General features: G+C 43.9%; 1 protein-coding gene across 1 annotated transcript in view; it reads left to right on the top strand.

The window, feature by feature from the left end:
* The window catches only part of LOC124283731, a 31,570-nt gene extending 15,487 nt beyond the window's left edge, over positions 1–16,083 (top strand). The window contains exons 11-14 of the mRNA XM_046719754.1: positions 804–906; positions 3,661–3,810; positions 15,747–15,865; positions 16,047–16,083. Coding sequence (XP_046575710.1) covers positions 804–906; positions 3,661–3,810; positions 15,747–15,865; positions 16,047–16,083 — 409 coding nt within the window. The remainder of the gene's footprint in view (positions 1–803; positions 907–3,660; positions 3,811–15,746; positions 15,866–16,046) is intronic.
* Positions 16,084–17,003: the final 920 nt, after the last annotated feature.

Raw genomic sequence — 17,003 nt, 5'->3', positions numbered from 1 at the left:
CTACAGCATGTTTCCACACATGGTCGTAGAAGAAGAAGAGAGGTGCATACCGTGAGATAGGATAAGTATATAAATATACAATTTATAGCAAAATTTCCAATATCTTCTCAACACAGAAACAGTCAAGCTCTTGTTGCAAACCCTTGTTATATCACAACTTGACTACTGTAATGCTCTCTGCTTCAGTAGCCCAGCATCTCTGCTATCTAAACTTCAGAAAATCCAAAACACCTCATTACTCATTCTCGATGCTCTTGCCACATATCTCCAAGCTTGCAATCCCTCCACAAGTCACACATCAAACAACACATTACGTACAAAATTATTCTTCTGACTTACCATTGCATCTATGACAATGACGTGTGTATCCATCTTAAAGATTTCATTACCATTCACAAGCCCTGCTGATTTTGTTTTGTGGACCAGTTCCTCCTATTTATTCCACTCAGCACAAGCATGGGTGACAGAGCTTTCACTTCCACAGCTCCCAACCTCTAGAACAATCTTCCCCTATCTCTCGAATCACCAGTAGCAACAACAAACTTCAAATCAGCTCTCAAGACATGTCTTAATCTTCAAGCATTCTAAAACTGACTATGTACCTTTGTTTTTGTGAGCACCTTACTGATGGATTTTTTGGCGCTATAGAAATGCATTATTATTATACTGGACTCCATCCTTATGCTTTATTCATACTGATTGCCTGATAAATGGGGTATTACTGAAAGGGGTTTGTGCTCTTCAGTTAGATGTATACAATTGACTTTTATATAAAAAAACTCATTTGTATGTTTATTCCACAGAATGCTGGATGAAAGAAATGACCAAGAGACTTATGAAGTGCTTCAAGCGTCTTCTTTCAGTGGCATTGGTATGGCTTACTTGTTACAAGGGATGACAGAAAAGGTAGGACATGAGGCTGTTACATCATATCCTCTCATGATTAAAAAGTTCATAAAATCAAAATGGCAAGATACATTTTGTTCATTCCATGTAGACATAACCACATTTAAATAATGTTTCCTTGAATTTTTTAAACCTTATTTTGGGGTAATACCACTTTGCTGAAAACTGTCTACTTACCATGGGTTTGCTACAAACAGGAATGTTCATCAAAAGATAATATCATCTCTTTGGAGACATTTTCATTTTGTCACTCCTATTGTATGCACCTTCAGTTGGTTGCTAAAGCTTTACTGTGGTTTTCAGTTCAAACAGTCCCAATGAAATCATACCCTGTAAAAGGACGTTTGCTAGTGGCCATTACGGTTTGCTGTGTACAGAGTAACGGCTTGCTACGGATGAATAACATTGGTTGCGTCATGGTGACAGGTACATTTTTGTCCCCCGCCGCAACGCGGAACGGGGGATTATGTATTCAGTGGCTTCCCGATTCTTGTTATCGCGATATCTCATGAACTGTTGTACCCAATGTCTACAAATTTGGTGACAGCCTACATTGGGGGATTATGCAGACACCAGTCAATTTGGGTGACCTTGACCTTATTTTCAAGGTAACCCGACATTTTTACCACTTTTCAAACTTTTATTAACGCGATATCTCATGAACTGTCGTACCAAATGTCTTCAAATTTGGTGACAGCCTACATTGGGTGATTATGCAGACACCAGTGATTTCAGGCATCTTGTATGTGACCAAAAATAAAAAGTAGTAAATATTTTATAAATATTCCATTCTTTAGCGGCGGGGGACATTGCCATATTAGTGGCAAACACTTGTATCATATATATTGATAAAATCTTGTCAATCATAGATAGCCAGTGTTTAGATGAAGTATTTGAAAATGAGAATGTGTTCAAAGGAATTGTTTTAAATGTGAATTTACGCATTTATGAGCCTTTGATTCCAAACAGAGTTGATGCTATTAAATTTTATTTATTTATTTTTATCTATTATTCAACTTGTATATTTATTTTCAAGAAGCATTACCATAACATGACTGTTAACTGCATTGACCGTAATATGTCAGGAAAGGCTGATATGACATAATATTCACAACATTTTTATAAATTTGATATTATGGTCGCTAATGGTAAGCCATGTGTGTAAATACGGTTTGCTGTCTGTTACCAGTTGACAATGGTCACAATAATAGTGAAATCAATACATTAACAATTCTTGCAGTTTGTATCCATTTCAGAGCTGATTTAACTTCAAAATAGCAAGAACATGAGATATGATGATTGATTTTATGTCATGAGGAATTGTTTCACAATTTTTTTAATTTAAAATATTCAAACTTGATATCTCCCAACTCAATCTGTAACCTGTTTTCCAATGAACAGTGACATCTTTACCATACTGCATATTCATTGTAGATTGGCATGAAAATCATTTGATTACATCCATGAATAAATGGAATGTGATATTTTCTTTTGGGAATGTTTTGTCGGCTAACATGTGACAGAAACTTTTCCATTCTGAATAACTACCAACTTCTCTTGAACAATCTACAATTGATGGTAATAATTGAATGATTTCGGCCATTTCATTTTCAATATCTTCATCAACACTCTCATATGGTGAGTCTGAGGTGTCACTACTAAGTTCGCCACCTTCACCTCCGAAAGATTCATGACTTTCATCATCACTAATTTCTTTACTAGAAAAGACCGTACTTATGTGGGATTCTTTACCACCACTTGTACTTGTTTCTGCCTGCACACTGGATTCATCTGAGAATGTCTCACTTTCACATGCACACAGTGTGATTTGCTTTTTATCAGGTGATGGGACTACTTTTTGTCCCTTGTTTCGAATTTTTATAGGGACAACTTTGATATTTTGGTCACATATTACAATTTTCATGTCAGTGGCGATGTATGTTGTTTTGACAATTAAAACCAGCCATTATTTCCATTTGATGCCAAAACATACCAAATAACATCAAATTTTTATACAATTCTTGTAACATTTGGTCCGATTTTTAGATCAAGTTATGACATAATCATTAAGTTATCAAAATACAATAAATTTGCCCCCCAAAAAGCATAACGTTTGGCTTTACTTACACAATTTGTGCGGCAAGACCACATGATGAAAAGTAATTTCAGCTGTAGCGAGACATTACTCTCAACATAGCAAACCATAATGGCCACTAGCAAACATCTTATCGCTGGTGCGTATTACAGGGTGTGAAATTATCCAGACATGGGTTGCCTACTAACTTCCCATTTCCTCCACTGTCCAGTTTTTGTCAAAATTCGGAAGCATCAAAGTTGTTTAGACAGCTGAGATCTGGAGCCTGGAACATGAGTTTGGATCAACATCGGTGAATTGTTATCACCATGAGTGGGAGCTGCAACCCTTTATTAGCCTACACATCTGGGCATTAGGACAGCGTGGGGGTTTATGCATTTGCTAAGCAATGTGAATGTAAATCACCAGTCTCTAAATATTTGTTCAAATTCATGATTTTTTACCACCTACCTTAACCCCTATTGTAATACATGTAAATTAGTTTGGTGCCTCGACTCTTACGCTGTCATTTTCTTTACCCTGGTTAACCTCAATAGCTCCCTTCCCCTATCATAAATGGCCAGTCCCTTACACTGTATTAAGAACATGATACATGCCACAAAGGTGTAAAGCCCAATCATTAGTTGTGTTGTTAATTGTACCGTATCTTTTTATTGTAGGCCTTTGAAGCTTACAATAAATCTGAGGAATTATTCAGAAAGTGGAAAAGACAGAGCAGTGTCTTAACCTGCAAGCAAAACTTGGGACAATTAACCATGAATCAAGGGAAGTATGAGGAGGCCATTCAAATATATGAAGACTGCATGAAGGTAAGTTCTAACATCTGACAGCCAAGCCACATTTCATCTTGTGATCTATACAATCCATGCACAAAATGTACTATAAAAATTACTATCAAAATATCTGGCAGTTTAATTACACCAACCATGTCACATAGTATCTGTGAATTATATGTTAATATTATATAAATGAAACTGAAGCTACAGTTAAACTCAAAAGATTAACTGGTCCAAATATAGCAGGCAGTAAAACATTACTGCCTCTACAAATTGCCATGAGATAAAGTCAATATATATAACATATACACCTAACGTACTACAGTGTGGCAATGAGCCAGCAGCTACGTAGTGGTCAGTACTTACAGTATGTTTGCAGTGAAAATGTACCGATGACTTTCACTTTCAACAAAAACGTAAATTAAATAAAGTGAAATTAAGATTGCGAATCCTCATAATTTTACCTTGCCATTTGAACATTTAAAACTCAGAATTTTTTTCCTTATCCTGACTCTTCTTCTTCTTTGCGAACACAGTGGAACACTTGTATCTCCCAATTGAAGTTCCCTTCAATGTAAAATCACTAATTAGTACTCACCACGAGTTATCTTTCCCCTCGCAAGCGCGGGAACGAGGGCGCCACCTCCCCCATGTGCCTCACTCTCTCCTTCTTCGCCCAGTGAGCTGGACGTGAGAGCGCCTGTGTCTCCCTACACACTATATCCTTTATTTATATTTAGTTTGTTACCTCTTATATTCATCTATAGAGGTGTAACTAGTATCCTTATTCAACATGCATTGATATTTATTCGTGTTTCTGCTGCTTTATTCACGGTTCGCCGTGTTTGCTCAGCAGTTTGCGTTAATGAAAATCTGCACTGTTTGTAAATTACGTTACTCTGCTGCCGATCCGCATTTAGTATGCCCTAGTTGCATAACTCCATGCTCTATTGTTTCACACTGCAAATTATGTATTAATTTGTCTAATTCTGCCTTTGATAAATATTTATATTCCGCCTTGAGAGACGGGCGGCAGATAGATCTCGAAAACAATCTTCAGTCATGGCTAATAGATCAGAGTCAGTTATACCCTATCAACTGTTGGCGGACGACCCTCTACCGTCTGGTGTTCCGCCTGAGTTACCTTCGGGGGAGAAGCGTGGGACGCAGTCCGCTATATCCAAGAAGCGACCTGCATCCCAGGACATTCCATCATCACAGTCTAAGACTAGAAGAGCTTCCACGTCGTCTCAACGTACGCTCCGAACCCCCAGGTCTACAGCTTCGTCAAAAGGGAAATCCACGAAGGCTACTAAAAACTTTGCTTCTGACATTCTACCTGTTTCAGAATTGTGTTTATATGATGATGACATTCCGATGACATACCAGAGATGCGTACGCTGACGCCTGAGATTATAACTGAGGGTCCCATCACTATCACAGAGAGGACACCCTCAAAACCAGCGCAGACCGTCCCAGACGACCTGGTTAACCAAATCATGATGTTGATGGAAGACCGATACGGTTTACAGAATCCTCAGAGCCACGGGCCCCAGAGCCAAACCCATAATAAGTCATGTAGGGCCCCAGAGCCCGCTATGACTTCACGTAGGGCCCTAGAGCCGACAAACGCACCTCCACGAAGGGCAACCCAGCCCGTATCGAAGCCTTCGCGAAGAACGTCCCAGGCCGCCTCCACGAAAGATCCAGATCCTCACCAGTTGCGAAGGGCTTCGCGGAGGAGGAGTGCTTCACCGAGCTCACACCCTGTAGAACACAGGGTGGATTCGCGAGAAGCAGGCTCCCATATAATGATTCGGACTCTGACTCGATACCTTCCTTCCCGAGGCCATCAGGAAGGTTAAGTGGCTCCAAGTCATCTTCACCCAGAAGATCTAGAAGGGATTCATGTCGAGCTTCCGCCCGAAGCCACCAGCTGTTAAGCTGAGGAAGTCCTCTCCAAGGTCTCCCTATACTAGCCACTTTCGTCAGTCCGTTCACCACAATCTTCTCGTCGATCTTCTTACAGATCTAGGACTCCACCTCACTCTATTATATGTGATCCTCGTCGAAGAGAGGAAGAAGGTGTCATTATTCTCAGATGCAGAAATTAGATACTGGATGGTGAATGGATTGGAACTTGCTTCCCCTGATCTAAGAACGAGAACTCAGCTCATACTTATTTGATGAAGGAAGATGATCGCGGACACTATCTCCTTACCTCCTATTGACCTCGATAGCAGCGGTTCCAGCTAATCTGGATACAGCCTTTACCAAATCTTACGAAATTCCAATCAACACATTTCCGGTTTTCAACATGCAAGAAATTTGCAGGTCACAATATGGACTCCTTTTTCAAGGCTCAAGAGATTGATGACAATTTTAAGTTAATCAGTGATGCCAAGTCCAGAAATTATAGAATAGACGATCCCAAACTAGCCCAGTTGGATACCATTTCTAGGAGAATGTTTTTTGGATTGAATAGATCTAGAACTGTCAATGAAACTCTCATCACCAAGTTCAAAGATTCTACAGAGGAGGAAGATAGAATGATCTACTCGGCTCTACTCATGCAGAAAAAGAGACCATCAGTTCCTTACAGATCACTTGTCAGCTTACTGAAGCTACTACCATGGCTGGAGTCAAGGGTCTACTAGCCTCCTGCAATTGGGATAATCAATTCTGACGGAATCACTCTACGCTGCCCGTGGTCATCGCCCTTACTCTTTGGTGGTAACATAGACAAGGTCTCCAAAGAGGTGTCTAAGGACTCTAGAGAGGTGCTTATGATCAAGTCCATGGATACGTTAGCGAACGTCATTAAGCAATCATCCTTGAGATACTCTGGCAAGTCTATATTCTCTGGACTACAGAAAGCACGGGACAAGAAATTGGCTACAGCAAAAGGTCCCAGGGAATCTTTTCGTCGCCCATACAGCAATTTCAGAGGAGGATCAGCAAGAGGCAGATCATCCAGAGGTTCCCGCGGATTTAGACGATGAAATACAGGTTCGGACGACTGGAGTCTTCCATCCCCAGCCGTTCCAGTACAACCTTCTCAAGTGGGTGGACACCTTCAGCTGCACTGGGAAAACTGGGATTACTACAAGATCCTTATGTATCCAACATCCTACAGCACGGATATCAAATACAACTCAAGGCCATACCTCCTTTAACAGTCATCCCTCCAAGGTTCAACTTTCAACCGGCACAACTACCTATGTTAAGAGAAACAGTAGCTACTCTGCTAAACAAACAGGCCTTAGAAGTTCTGGATCAACGAAACATCGTACCAGGTTTCTACTTCCCAGTTTTCCTAGTGCCCAAGAAAAATTCCAAGGAAAAGTTTCGTCTCATATACAACATGAGCATCTTCAACAAAGACTATCTAAGCATCCCGCCAGCGTTTCGCATGATACACTTACCGCAACTTCGGCTCTTAATTCGTCCCAAAGATTACATGGCCAGCATAGATTTGCAAGACGCATATCTACACATTCCGATCATCCCAATTCAAGGAAATATCTAAGATTTTTCCTAGATGGGAAACATTACCAATGGAAAGTACTTCCCTTCCGAATCTCATCGCCCCTTGGGTATTCACAAGAGTGACGAAGCCTATTGTCGCATACCTACATCGTCAAGGTCTTCGCAGCGCATTTTACCTAGACGACGGGATACAAGTGGATCCAGATCCACAGCGTCTCAGACTACAGCTGAACTTTATAATCAAGTTACTAACTCAACTAGGATGGTTAGTAAATCTACTCAAGTCGGACCTAGAACCAACGCAAGATCTGCAATTTCTAGGTATACGATTTCTAACAGCCCAGAATCGTATAGTAGTCCCGGAGGACAGATGGATCAAGATCCAACAGTTAATCCCACAAGCCTTACTCTCTCCGCTACCACTACAACAGTGGCAGATCCTATTGGGACTACTCACATCAGCCCAAGACTTGACAGTCAGAAGCAGGCTTCAATTACGTCCGTTACAAGTCCTCATCAATGCGCATCTCGAGGACCCTCTACCGTTCAGTCTACCAGATCACGTCAAACCTCATCTACTCTGGTGGACCAAGAGATTGAATGTTTGCGTAGGCGTCTCCTTAATAGAGCTGGAATCGGAAACAAATCTCTACGTAGACGCGTCACTACAAGGTTGGGGAGCCCACCTCGCCTACAAGACAGCGTCAGGCCTATGGAGCAATCAAGAGAGCAAATGTCACATAAACCAACAAGGTCACCGAACCTACTGTCTCTATGTTTCCGATTATTCGATCTAATCGACAATCTAAACATACATGTCAGGGACTCAACGCGTATGCTTTCCCACCACCAGCGTTAATCCAACAAGTCTTACGGAAAATCAGTCAAACGCAGAGCCTCCATCTGATTTTGGTCGCGCCCTACTGGCCAGCAAGAACGTGGTTTCCAAATCTTATTCAAGAAATCGGACAACCAATTCTACAAGTTCCAGAACGCTCGAATCTATTGATACATCCGCACACCAAACAAGTGCACGGAAAACCAGAAGTATTCCAACTTCACATATGGATTGTATCAAGGCATGTCTGAATAAGAGAGGTTATTCAGCCAGAGCGGCAAAAACAGTCACGCTTGCACTGCGTAACTCAACTCGCAACTTATACGATGACAAATGGCACAGTTTTGTCAATTTTGCTGCAAAGAAAGGATTTACAGCCAGATATGCTACTCATACTCAAGTGGCGGACTACTTATGTTATCTACGACAAACTAAGAATCTAAAAGGCTCAACTTTGTCCACTTATCTTGCAGCAATAAGCTCTGTCATAACTATGAGAACGGGTGTCAAGCTAACCAAGACCCCAGAGTTACTCACCTTACGAGCATTCCGATTGGAGGATCAGAAACGCAGATTTCACGCTCCAGCTTGGGATCTAAATATAGTGCTCCAACACCTCACAAGTGAGGCATATGAACCGTTACAATCTACATCGTTCGAATTTCTGACACAGAAAACCTTGTTCCTGTTATCTCTAGCTACGGCTGCCAGGATGTCAGAGATTCACGCATTGGATTACGAGAGAACACGCTTTGATGATATTCATAACATCGTGCATATGGGACTACGTTGGGATTTTATTGCCAAGAACCAATTACCAGGCCAACCAGACAGGTTATTCCATGTCCCAGCTCTCTCATCTATACTTGGACCTCATGATACGATGGATCTATCACTATGCCCAGTAAGAGCACTGAAAATATATTTCCAACGATCCAAACAGAGGAGACAAAAATTCAAGAGATTATTTATTCCTCTATCTACAGCTATGCAGACTGAAGTCTCACGTACTACTATCTCCATTTGGATCAGAACTGTCATACTACGTGCCTACAAGGCTGCAGGACTCGACCCTCCAAGAGCTTCTAATCCTCATGAAATTAGAGCATTAGCATCGACACTTGCTCTTCACGGCAACTGCTCTTTGAATACCATAATGGAGGGTTGTTTCTGGAGATCCGATATGGTGTTTGCCAACCATTATCTGAGCGATATCACCACCGAGGACGTCTCAGGTATTCACCATTTCGGGCCCATGGTCCTTGCACAACAGTTGACAGTTCCTCGGAGAAGATAAGTCAATCTTACAGATTTTACTACTTATCTTATAACAGTACTAAATAGCTATATGCTATATATATTTTGCTTAAGTTCATTTATTATCTTAAGCACAGTACTATGGTTGTTATATCATAACAGTATATTAGCTAACAAACTCTATGGAGTTTTTTGCTATTATATATTTAGCTTAAGTTTAATCATATCTTAAGCTCAGTACTATGGATATATCATAAAAGTATATTAGCTAACAAACTCTATGAAGTTTATGCTATCATATTGTCAAGCTTAAGTCTATTAGTCTTAAGCATAGTATTCATGTTGTATATACTTTTATCTTAATATTTATATTGTAATAACCCATATAGGGCAGCTGATAAGTTAGCAGCAGGAATTCATCAATTCAGTGCCTTTATGAAGTTCCCATAAGGGTTATTACAGTCATTACAGAAATCACTAATTATCTAAAATCCAAAGTATTCTATATTCCCCTCCGCTTTCCGGCCGGATTCTACAGCAAGTAGCATGAGTCAGGATAAGGAAAAATATGTAATTTTCTGATTAAAATTGATATTTTATACTTATCCTGACTCATGAGGTAATCCCTCCTGTCCTCACCACATAACACTTTGGATTTCCCTGAAAATTCAAGTGTTGGGCTCACTATATAAGGTGAGAGTGAGGCACATGGCAGGAGGTGGCGCCCTCGTTCCCGCGCTTTTGAGGGGACAGATAACTCGTGGTGAGTACTAATTAGTGATTTTACATTGAAGGGAACTTCAATTGGGAGATACAAGTGTTCCACTGTGTTCGCAAGAAGAAGAAGACAAGCAAGTAGCATGAGTCAGGATAAGTATAAAATATCAATTTTAATCAGAAAATTACATGTTTTGTGTTTCTATGACTTTGAGCATATAAGCATTTAAATGTCCATTAAAATTCCCATGACAGTTGTAACTATTTCTTTTAATAAAATATTTACAAAACAAAAAACTCTTTTTGTCTTGTGAGACCACCTCTACAGGGCCCCCTCAGGGCCCCTCAGCCAAGAGCAGTTAACTCTAGCCGTCAACCTCGCACCTTATTTTTCATGCTGTCTTTCATCTTGAAAGACGTGTGTGTGCTCCATTTAAGTTTGTGCTTCTTCCCTTGGAAAATATGAGTGAGAAAGAGTCAAATACTGTATGTATGGTTCCTTTTCTTCCGCACGGGCGCTAGATGGAATTTATAGGATTATTTTTTCATTCATAAATTGTTGTAACTTTGCCGGTCGGTTCCCATCTCCAGCCTTATGGCAGGCAAGATGGCGGACCATGTGGCCTACATTCGTCCCCAGCGTGTGTTAGGCTTGGTGCCTGCACAGCTTGGATGTTTGTGTGTATATGTTTACCATATGCTAGGCTGCCGTATCATTTTTCGCTTTCAGTGAAATACGGTAAGTCGACGTTGGTAATTTAGCATGTACTTCTGTATCTGCGGTATATTACGCTTTTGTATGTTAGCACACATAGCTTGCATTTTCTCCGCTTGTTCATGATACATGTTAAGCTGGTTTAAATATGCTCTAGCGTTTTGGCAAATTTGTTGTCGTTTGAGCGGTTTCCTTTTTTGCTATTTTTGGTGTGTCATATATGCGTATATATCTAGAGATATTACTGGGCAACAGTTACCATTACCTGGTCCTGTTTGTTACAGTTCCGGCCTTGTATTTCATGCGGCATTAACATTCTGCCCAAAGACCCCATATGGTCTGTCTACGCTGCCTCGCAGAGGAGCATCATGATGCCCAGAAGTGTCCCAAGTGCCAAGCCTTCTCCCCTAAAACTATTAAAAGTCGCTCTGCAGACTTTCTGTTCTACACGAACTTGGAGGGGAAAGGACATTTGGGTGTTGGACCCGCCCTCCAAAAACTCTAAAGGCAAAAAGGGTGCTTCCACGGTGGTTAATGTTGGCGGTAAGCGGGCCAAGTCGGTGGATAGAACCCCCTCTTCCCCTTCCCCTGCTACTTCTGCACAGTCCACTCCTGCACCGTTAACTTTGTCAGATGTGTCCTCTCTCTTGCAGCAGCAGATGACTTCAGTGCGTTCACTGATCATGGATGCGATGTCCGGTCTCCGGCAGGAGATTGGTGTCCATTCGGGGTCGAGTGGCAAGCTGGGGTCGTCTGCCGGAGGCACCCCTACCTCGGGCCTAGGCTCCGGGCCGGGTACTACCTCTGGGGGAGCATGGTCTTGTCCATCAGGTCTTGCACCGATGGCTCCCGGCACCCATGCGGCGGTTCCCTCGGTACCTTCCGGCGCTCCGGGGAACCCCACCGTGGCAGGCTCTTCCCTCAGGTCTTGGCACCCAGGTTCGGCCTCGAGCCTAGGGTCAGTCAAGCCAGGCTATTCGGCGCTCCTCGATCCTCTGTCATTGTCCATGGGCCCTTCTTCTGTTCCTTCGGAGCCGACTGTCGATACAGAAAGCTCTTTCCTGGAGGAGCGGGAAGAGGAAGCCATGGATGAGGATGGGGGTCTTAGCTCGTCCCTGAGGCAGGTGCGCGAGCGCATTGCTGCCGTATTGCCTCAGGTGGTTGTTTCCTCGGACAGCCCCGACCCCGCGGAGTTCCGGCTTCCGGGTGAAGCTTCGTTCCGTGTCGGGTTGCCAATACCCGGCTACGCATATTACCTTCGCTTATAAGCGAAGTAATCAACCCTCTCCTGTCAGGTAGCCGGTCACGGTTTGATCTCCCTGAGCTCAACCGTCACTACTTGGGGGAATGGGGGATCATCCGGCCACAGCCAAGCATCGGCTCGTCAGGGCCGGCGCTTGCCACCTTTCTCCTCCAGTAACCAGGTGTTAAAGTCAGTTTACCGCTCCTTTGAGGAGCAATACCGCAACGCCGTGCAGCAGCTTCGGGTTACTGTTCACACAGCTCACCTCTCAGCCCTGCAGAGGCAGCTGGTGGACCGGGGGGCGTGGACGATGCCGTGTCGTCGTCCACGCTTGCAAGGCAACTTACGGAGGTTCACTCTCATCTGGCCTGCGATGCCATCCGGTCGTGCACAAGCCAGAGGATGAGTGCGGTTATGGGTCCTCGTAGGTTATGGCTGTCGGTCGCCAGGTACTCACCGGCTACACAGCAGGCACTGCTCTCTCTGCCCTTCAGGATGGGTTCCACCCTATTCCTGGGAGCTTTGACAGTGTCAGGGAGGCTGCGGAGGCAGTTAGTAAATTTAAGGACTCCAAGCCCTTACTTGAACAATCCCTCACCTGTCGCGCCTGGCCTTCCTTCCTTGCCGCTGCATATCCTTCCTCATTGGGGAAGGAGGCGCCTAAGTGGACTGCTCAGGCACGCAAGGGCAAGGGTAAAGGCAAGGGCAAGGCTGCTTCCGCTGAGCAGCCTTTTCAGAGGAAGTGGAAGTCGGCCCCGGCTTCCCAGTAAGCAATCCTCCGGAGCCCGTGGTGGTCTCGTTGCAAGCAGTTGCTACACTGCCGACTGTCTGGATTCACTGCCTATTACCCGACATCCCTGTCGGTGGCCGACTGACTCTCTTCATTCGGGAATGGGAGAAAGTCACCTCAAATCCCTGGGTCCTGTCCACACTCAGGGATGGCCACATGCCGCAGTGGAAGCGAGGCCCTCCTCCTTTCTCCGGGATTTGTTGCACTCCGGTGCCAAACTCTCAGGAGAAGGCAAATATACTCCGTGCCGAGGTCCAGTCATTGCTGGACAAGGCAGCCATCGAAATGGTCCGGTGGGCCAGGAAATCTGGGGTTTTACTCCACCTATTTTCTGGTAACCAAAAAGGATGGAGGGTTCAGACCCATTCTCAATCTCACTAGTCTGAATGATTTAATAGAGATGCCGTCTTTCAAGATGGAGACACTGCGTTCAGTGATCTCATCTGTAGAGGCAGGGGATTGGCTCACATCAATCGACCTCAAAGACGCATACCTCCATGTACCGATGCACCCCGAGTTTTGGAAATACCTCCGGAAGTGCTATCAGTTTCGTGTTCTCCCCTTCGGCATCTCCACGGCGCCAAGGGTGTTCACCAAACTCATGCTAGTGCCAGCTCAGGTCACCAGGGCACAGGGAACTTTTGTTACCCGTACCTGGACGACTGACTACTCAGGGCACTCGCTACCCACTTGAGTCGGGAATCCACACAGTCAGTGATGGATACTCTCACCAAGTTGGGTTGTATTATCAACCTCAAGAAATCAGAACTGGTTCCCGCCCAGGATCTGGTTTTCTTGGGGCGAGATTCGAGACAAGACAGGGCATAGTCTTTCTGTCTCGGGACCGCATTCCCAAAGTCCAGGGGATTGTGTTACAATTCCTCCAGTCCCCCAGGGCCTCAGCTCAAACTTGGCTTCAGTTGCTAGGCAACATGGCGGCGACAGTGGACATTGTTTGGCGTGCACACCTAAGGAAGCAACCTGTTGAGCAAGCGCTATTGCAGCTGTGGTCTCACTCAGAGAGTTACGAGAAGATTCTGGTAACTCTGGAGTGGCTCATTCCTCACTGACGGTGGTGGACCGACACCAGTAATCTATGCACGCTGGTGTGGAAACAGAGGGATTCTCCATCCCTTTTCTTCGACTGTAGTAGAGGTGTTGGAGTTTTTACAGTCTCGGTTAGAGTCCGGCTTAGCTGCGTCTACTATCCGAGGTTACTCCACGGCTATTTCAGCCTAGCTCATTCCCATCGAGGGTGCCCTGTTAGTGCAACACCCTCTGGTGCAGCGCTTCCTAGCAGGCGTGGACAGACTGCGTCCGGTCATCCGTCGGTCCAGTTCCACATGGGACTTGTCTCTCATTTTTGATTGGATGTCCAGTCCTCTCTTTTAAGATCTGGCAAATTTGTCTCTCCAGCTACTAAGTTGGAAGATGGCATTTTTAGTAGCGGTTACATCTGGTAGACGGGTCGGTGACATACATGCTATGTCATCGGACCCGGAGCTTACCGTGTTTCATAAGGATTCTGTAAGTATCCGCTTACCAGATTCTTACCGCCCTAAGATGGAAAGTGCATTTCATATTACGGCACCTATAGATCTTCCCCCCCTAACGCTTCCTGCGTCGTCTGGTAACACCAACCGTGAGGTTCATGTATTAGACGTCCGCAAGACTTTAAAAGCATACATTAAGAGAACGGCGTCCATCCGTGAGGATAAACAGCTATTCTGCTGCTATGGCGGTGGCAATGCTGGTCATCCGGCAAATACACAAACCTTGTCAAGGTGGATTGTGTCTGCTATCTGTATGTCTTACATACACAAGGACTTATCCTCCCTCGAGGGGTTGAAAGCTCATTCAGTGCGTGCAGTAGCTACCTCCAAGGCTTACGCTGCTGCTTTGCCCATTGAGGAGATCTGCTCAGCTGCTATTTGGAACCGACCGAGTACGTTCATCCGTCATTATCAGCTGGACAAACCCTCACATGAGCGTGCTCGGTTTGGCCAGACGGTTCTCCGCAGTGGACAGAGTAGCACCTCTCAAGCTGATTGAGCTTTCCAGATACTTTGCACTTGGTGTCGGGTTTCTATCATTCCCCTTTTATCGGTGACGGTATCTGGTGGTGGTTTTCAGTCTCGCTATTCATTGGTGTATCGGTGCCTTACTTTTACTTTCCATTTTCCACGCTTGGCAAGCTGTGCGCTATTGACAGTAGTTTGGATTGGCGAGTTCCTGGTTTTTACACCCCTCCGAACCTTAGGTCGGGGGGTGGGGTTTGACTGGGGATGTAATATCCGATCAAGCCAATCGGCATATAGGCTATGACAGTAGGGGTCCTAAGCATTAGTCCGCTTCGCGTGATTGACATCAGCGGTCGAATTGATAGGTAAAGTCCTAATTTTCTCTATTTCCGTGCGGTTGTAGACTGTTACTATCTATGGATCACTTTGTCACACAGAATACCACTCCGGCTTCATTTGTGTTTGGTAGTCTGTCTAATGTATAATATTGCCCAAAGAGGGACTTCTTCTGAAAAATTATACAAACCTGTAGAGGTTATGGGAATTCTTTGAAGAAAGTCCTCCTTTAGGGGAGCTCTGATCTCCCTCCACCTCATTCTGTCACCCGATCGTTCAGCATGAAAAGTGAGGTCGCGAGGTTGGCGGCGATAGTTACCTGCTCTTGGCTGTAGGGGGCCCTGTAGGGGTGGTCTCACAAGACAAAAACGAGTTTATGGTTTTGTAAATATTTTATGAAAAAATATAGTTACATCTGTCGTTGGAATTTTCGTGGACATTTAAATGCTTATATGTACCCCAAGGAGGACTTTCTTCAAAGAATTCATAACCTCTACAGGTTTGATAAGTTTTAGCAATCCTTAGGATCTTTGGTTAACAAGTTTTCCCTGTGATTTCTTCAGGGCCTGGAGAAGATCCACTTTGGAAGCACTTACCATGAATTGGGTAATTTGATGACCAACATCGCACTGTGTTACCGTCGTCTAAACAGACTGGATGATGCAGAGAAGATGTATTTCAAGTAAGACTACATCTCCTTGTGTTACATGGAAGCCATGAACCTCAGTTCAGACAACTTCGTCTTGCTTGACATTATTCACTTCATGTTGTTCATTATTGTAGGTCTGTGTCCTGTGTTGTTGGAATCTGTCCTGTGATGTAGGTCTATGTCTTGTGTTGTAGATCTCTGTTTTGTGTTGTAGATCTCTATCTTGTGTTGTAGATCTGTTTGTGTTGTAAGGTCTCTGTCTTGTGTTGTAAGGTCTCTCTCTTGTGTTGTAGATCTCTGTCTTGTATTGTAGGTCTCTGTCTAGTGTTGTAAGTTCTCTGTCTTGTATTGTAGGTCTCTATCTTGTGTTGTAGGTCTCTGTCTTGTGTTGTAGGTCTCTGTCCTGTGTTGTAGGTCTCTGTCTTGTGTTGTAGGTTTCTGTCCTGTGTTGTAAGGTCTCTGTCTTGTGTTGTAGGTCTCTGTCTTGTGTTGTAGGTTTCTGTCCTGTGTTGTAAGTTCTCTGTCTTGTGTTGTAAGGTCTCTGTCTTGTATTGTAGGTCTCTGTCTTGTGTTGTAAGGTCTCTGTCTTGTGTTGTAGGTTTCTGTCCTGTGTTGTGAGGTCTCTGTCTTGTGTTGTAGGTCTCTGTCTTGTGTTGTAGGTTTCTGTCCTGTATTGTAGGTCTCTGTCTTGTGTTGTAAGGTCTCTGTCTTGTATTGTAGGTCTCTGTCTTGTGTTGTAGGTCTCTGTCTTGTGTTGTAGGTCTCTGTCTTGTATTGTAGGTCTCTGTCTTGTGTTGTAGGTTTCTGTCCTCTGTTGTAGGTCTCTGTCTTGTGTTTTAAAGTCTCTGTCTTGTGTTGTAGGTCTATGTCCTGTGTTGTAGGTTTCTGTCTTGTGTTGTAGGTCTCTGTCTTGTGTTTTAAGGTCTCTGTCATGTGCTGTAGGTCTCTGTCCTGTGTTGTAGGTCTGTCTTCTGTTTTAAGGTCTCTGTGTTTTGTTGTAAGGTTTCTTTTCTGTGTTGTAAGGTCTCTGTCTTGTGTTGTAGGTTTCTGTCTTGTGTTGTAGGTCTCTGTCTTGTGTTGTAAGGTCTGTCTTGTGTTGTAGGTCTCTGTCTTATGTTGTAGGTCTCTGTCTTGTGTTGTAGGTCTCTGCCCTGTGTTGTAGGTCCCTTGA

The sequence above is a fragment of the Haliotis rubra genome, unplaced genomic scaffold (assembly GCF_003918875.1).
Source record: "Haliotis rubra isolate DU_JTF1 unplaced genomic scaffold, ASM391887v1 Scf32, whole genome shotgun sequence".
Taxonomy (NCBI): Eukaryota; Metazoa; Mollusca; class Gastropoda; order Lepetellida; family Haliotidae; genus Haliotis; species Haliotis rubra.
This window is presented reverse-complemented; position numbering and strand designations above follow the sequence as displayed.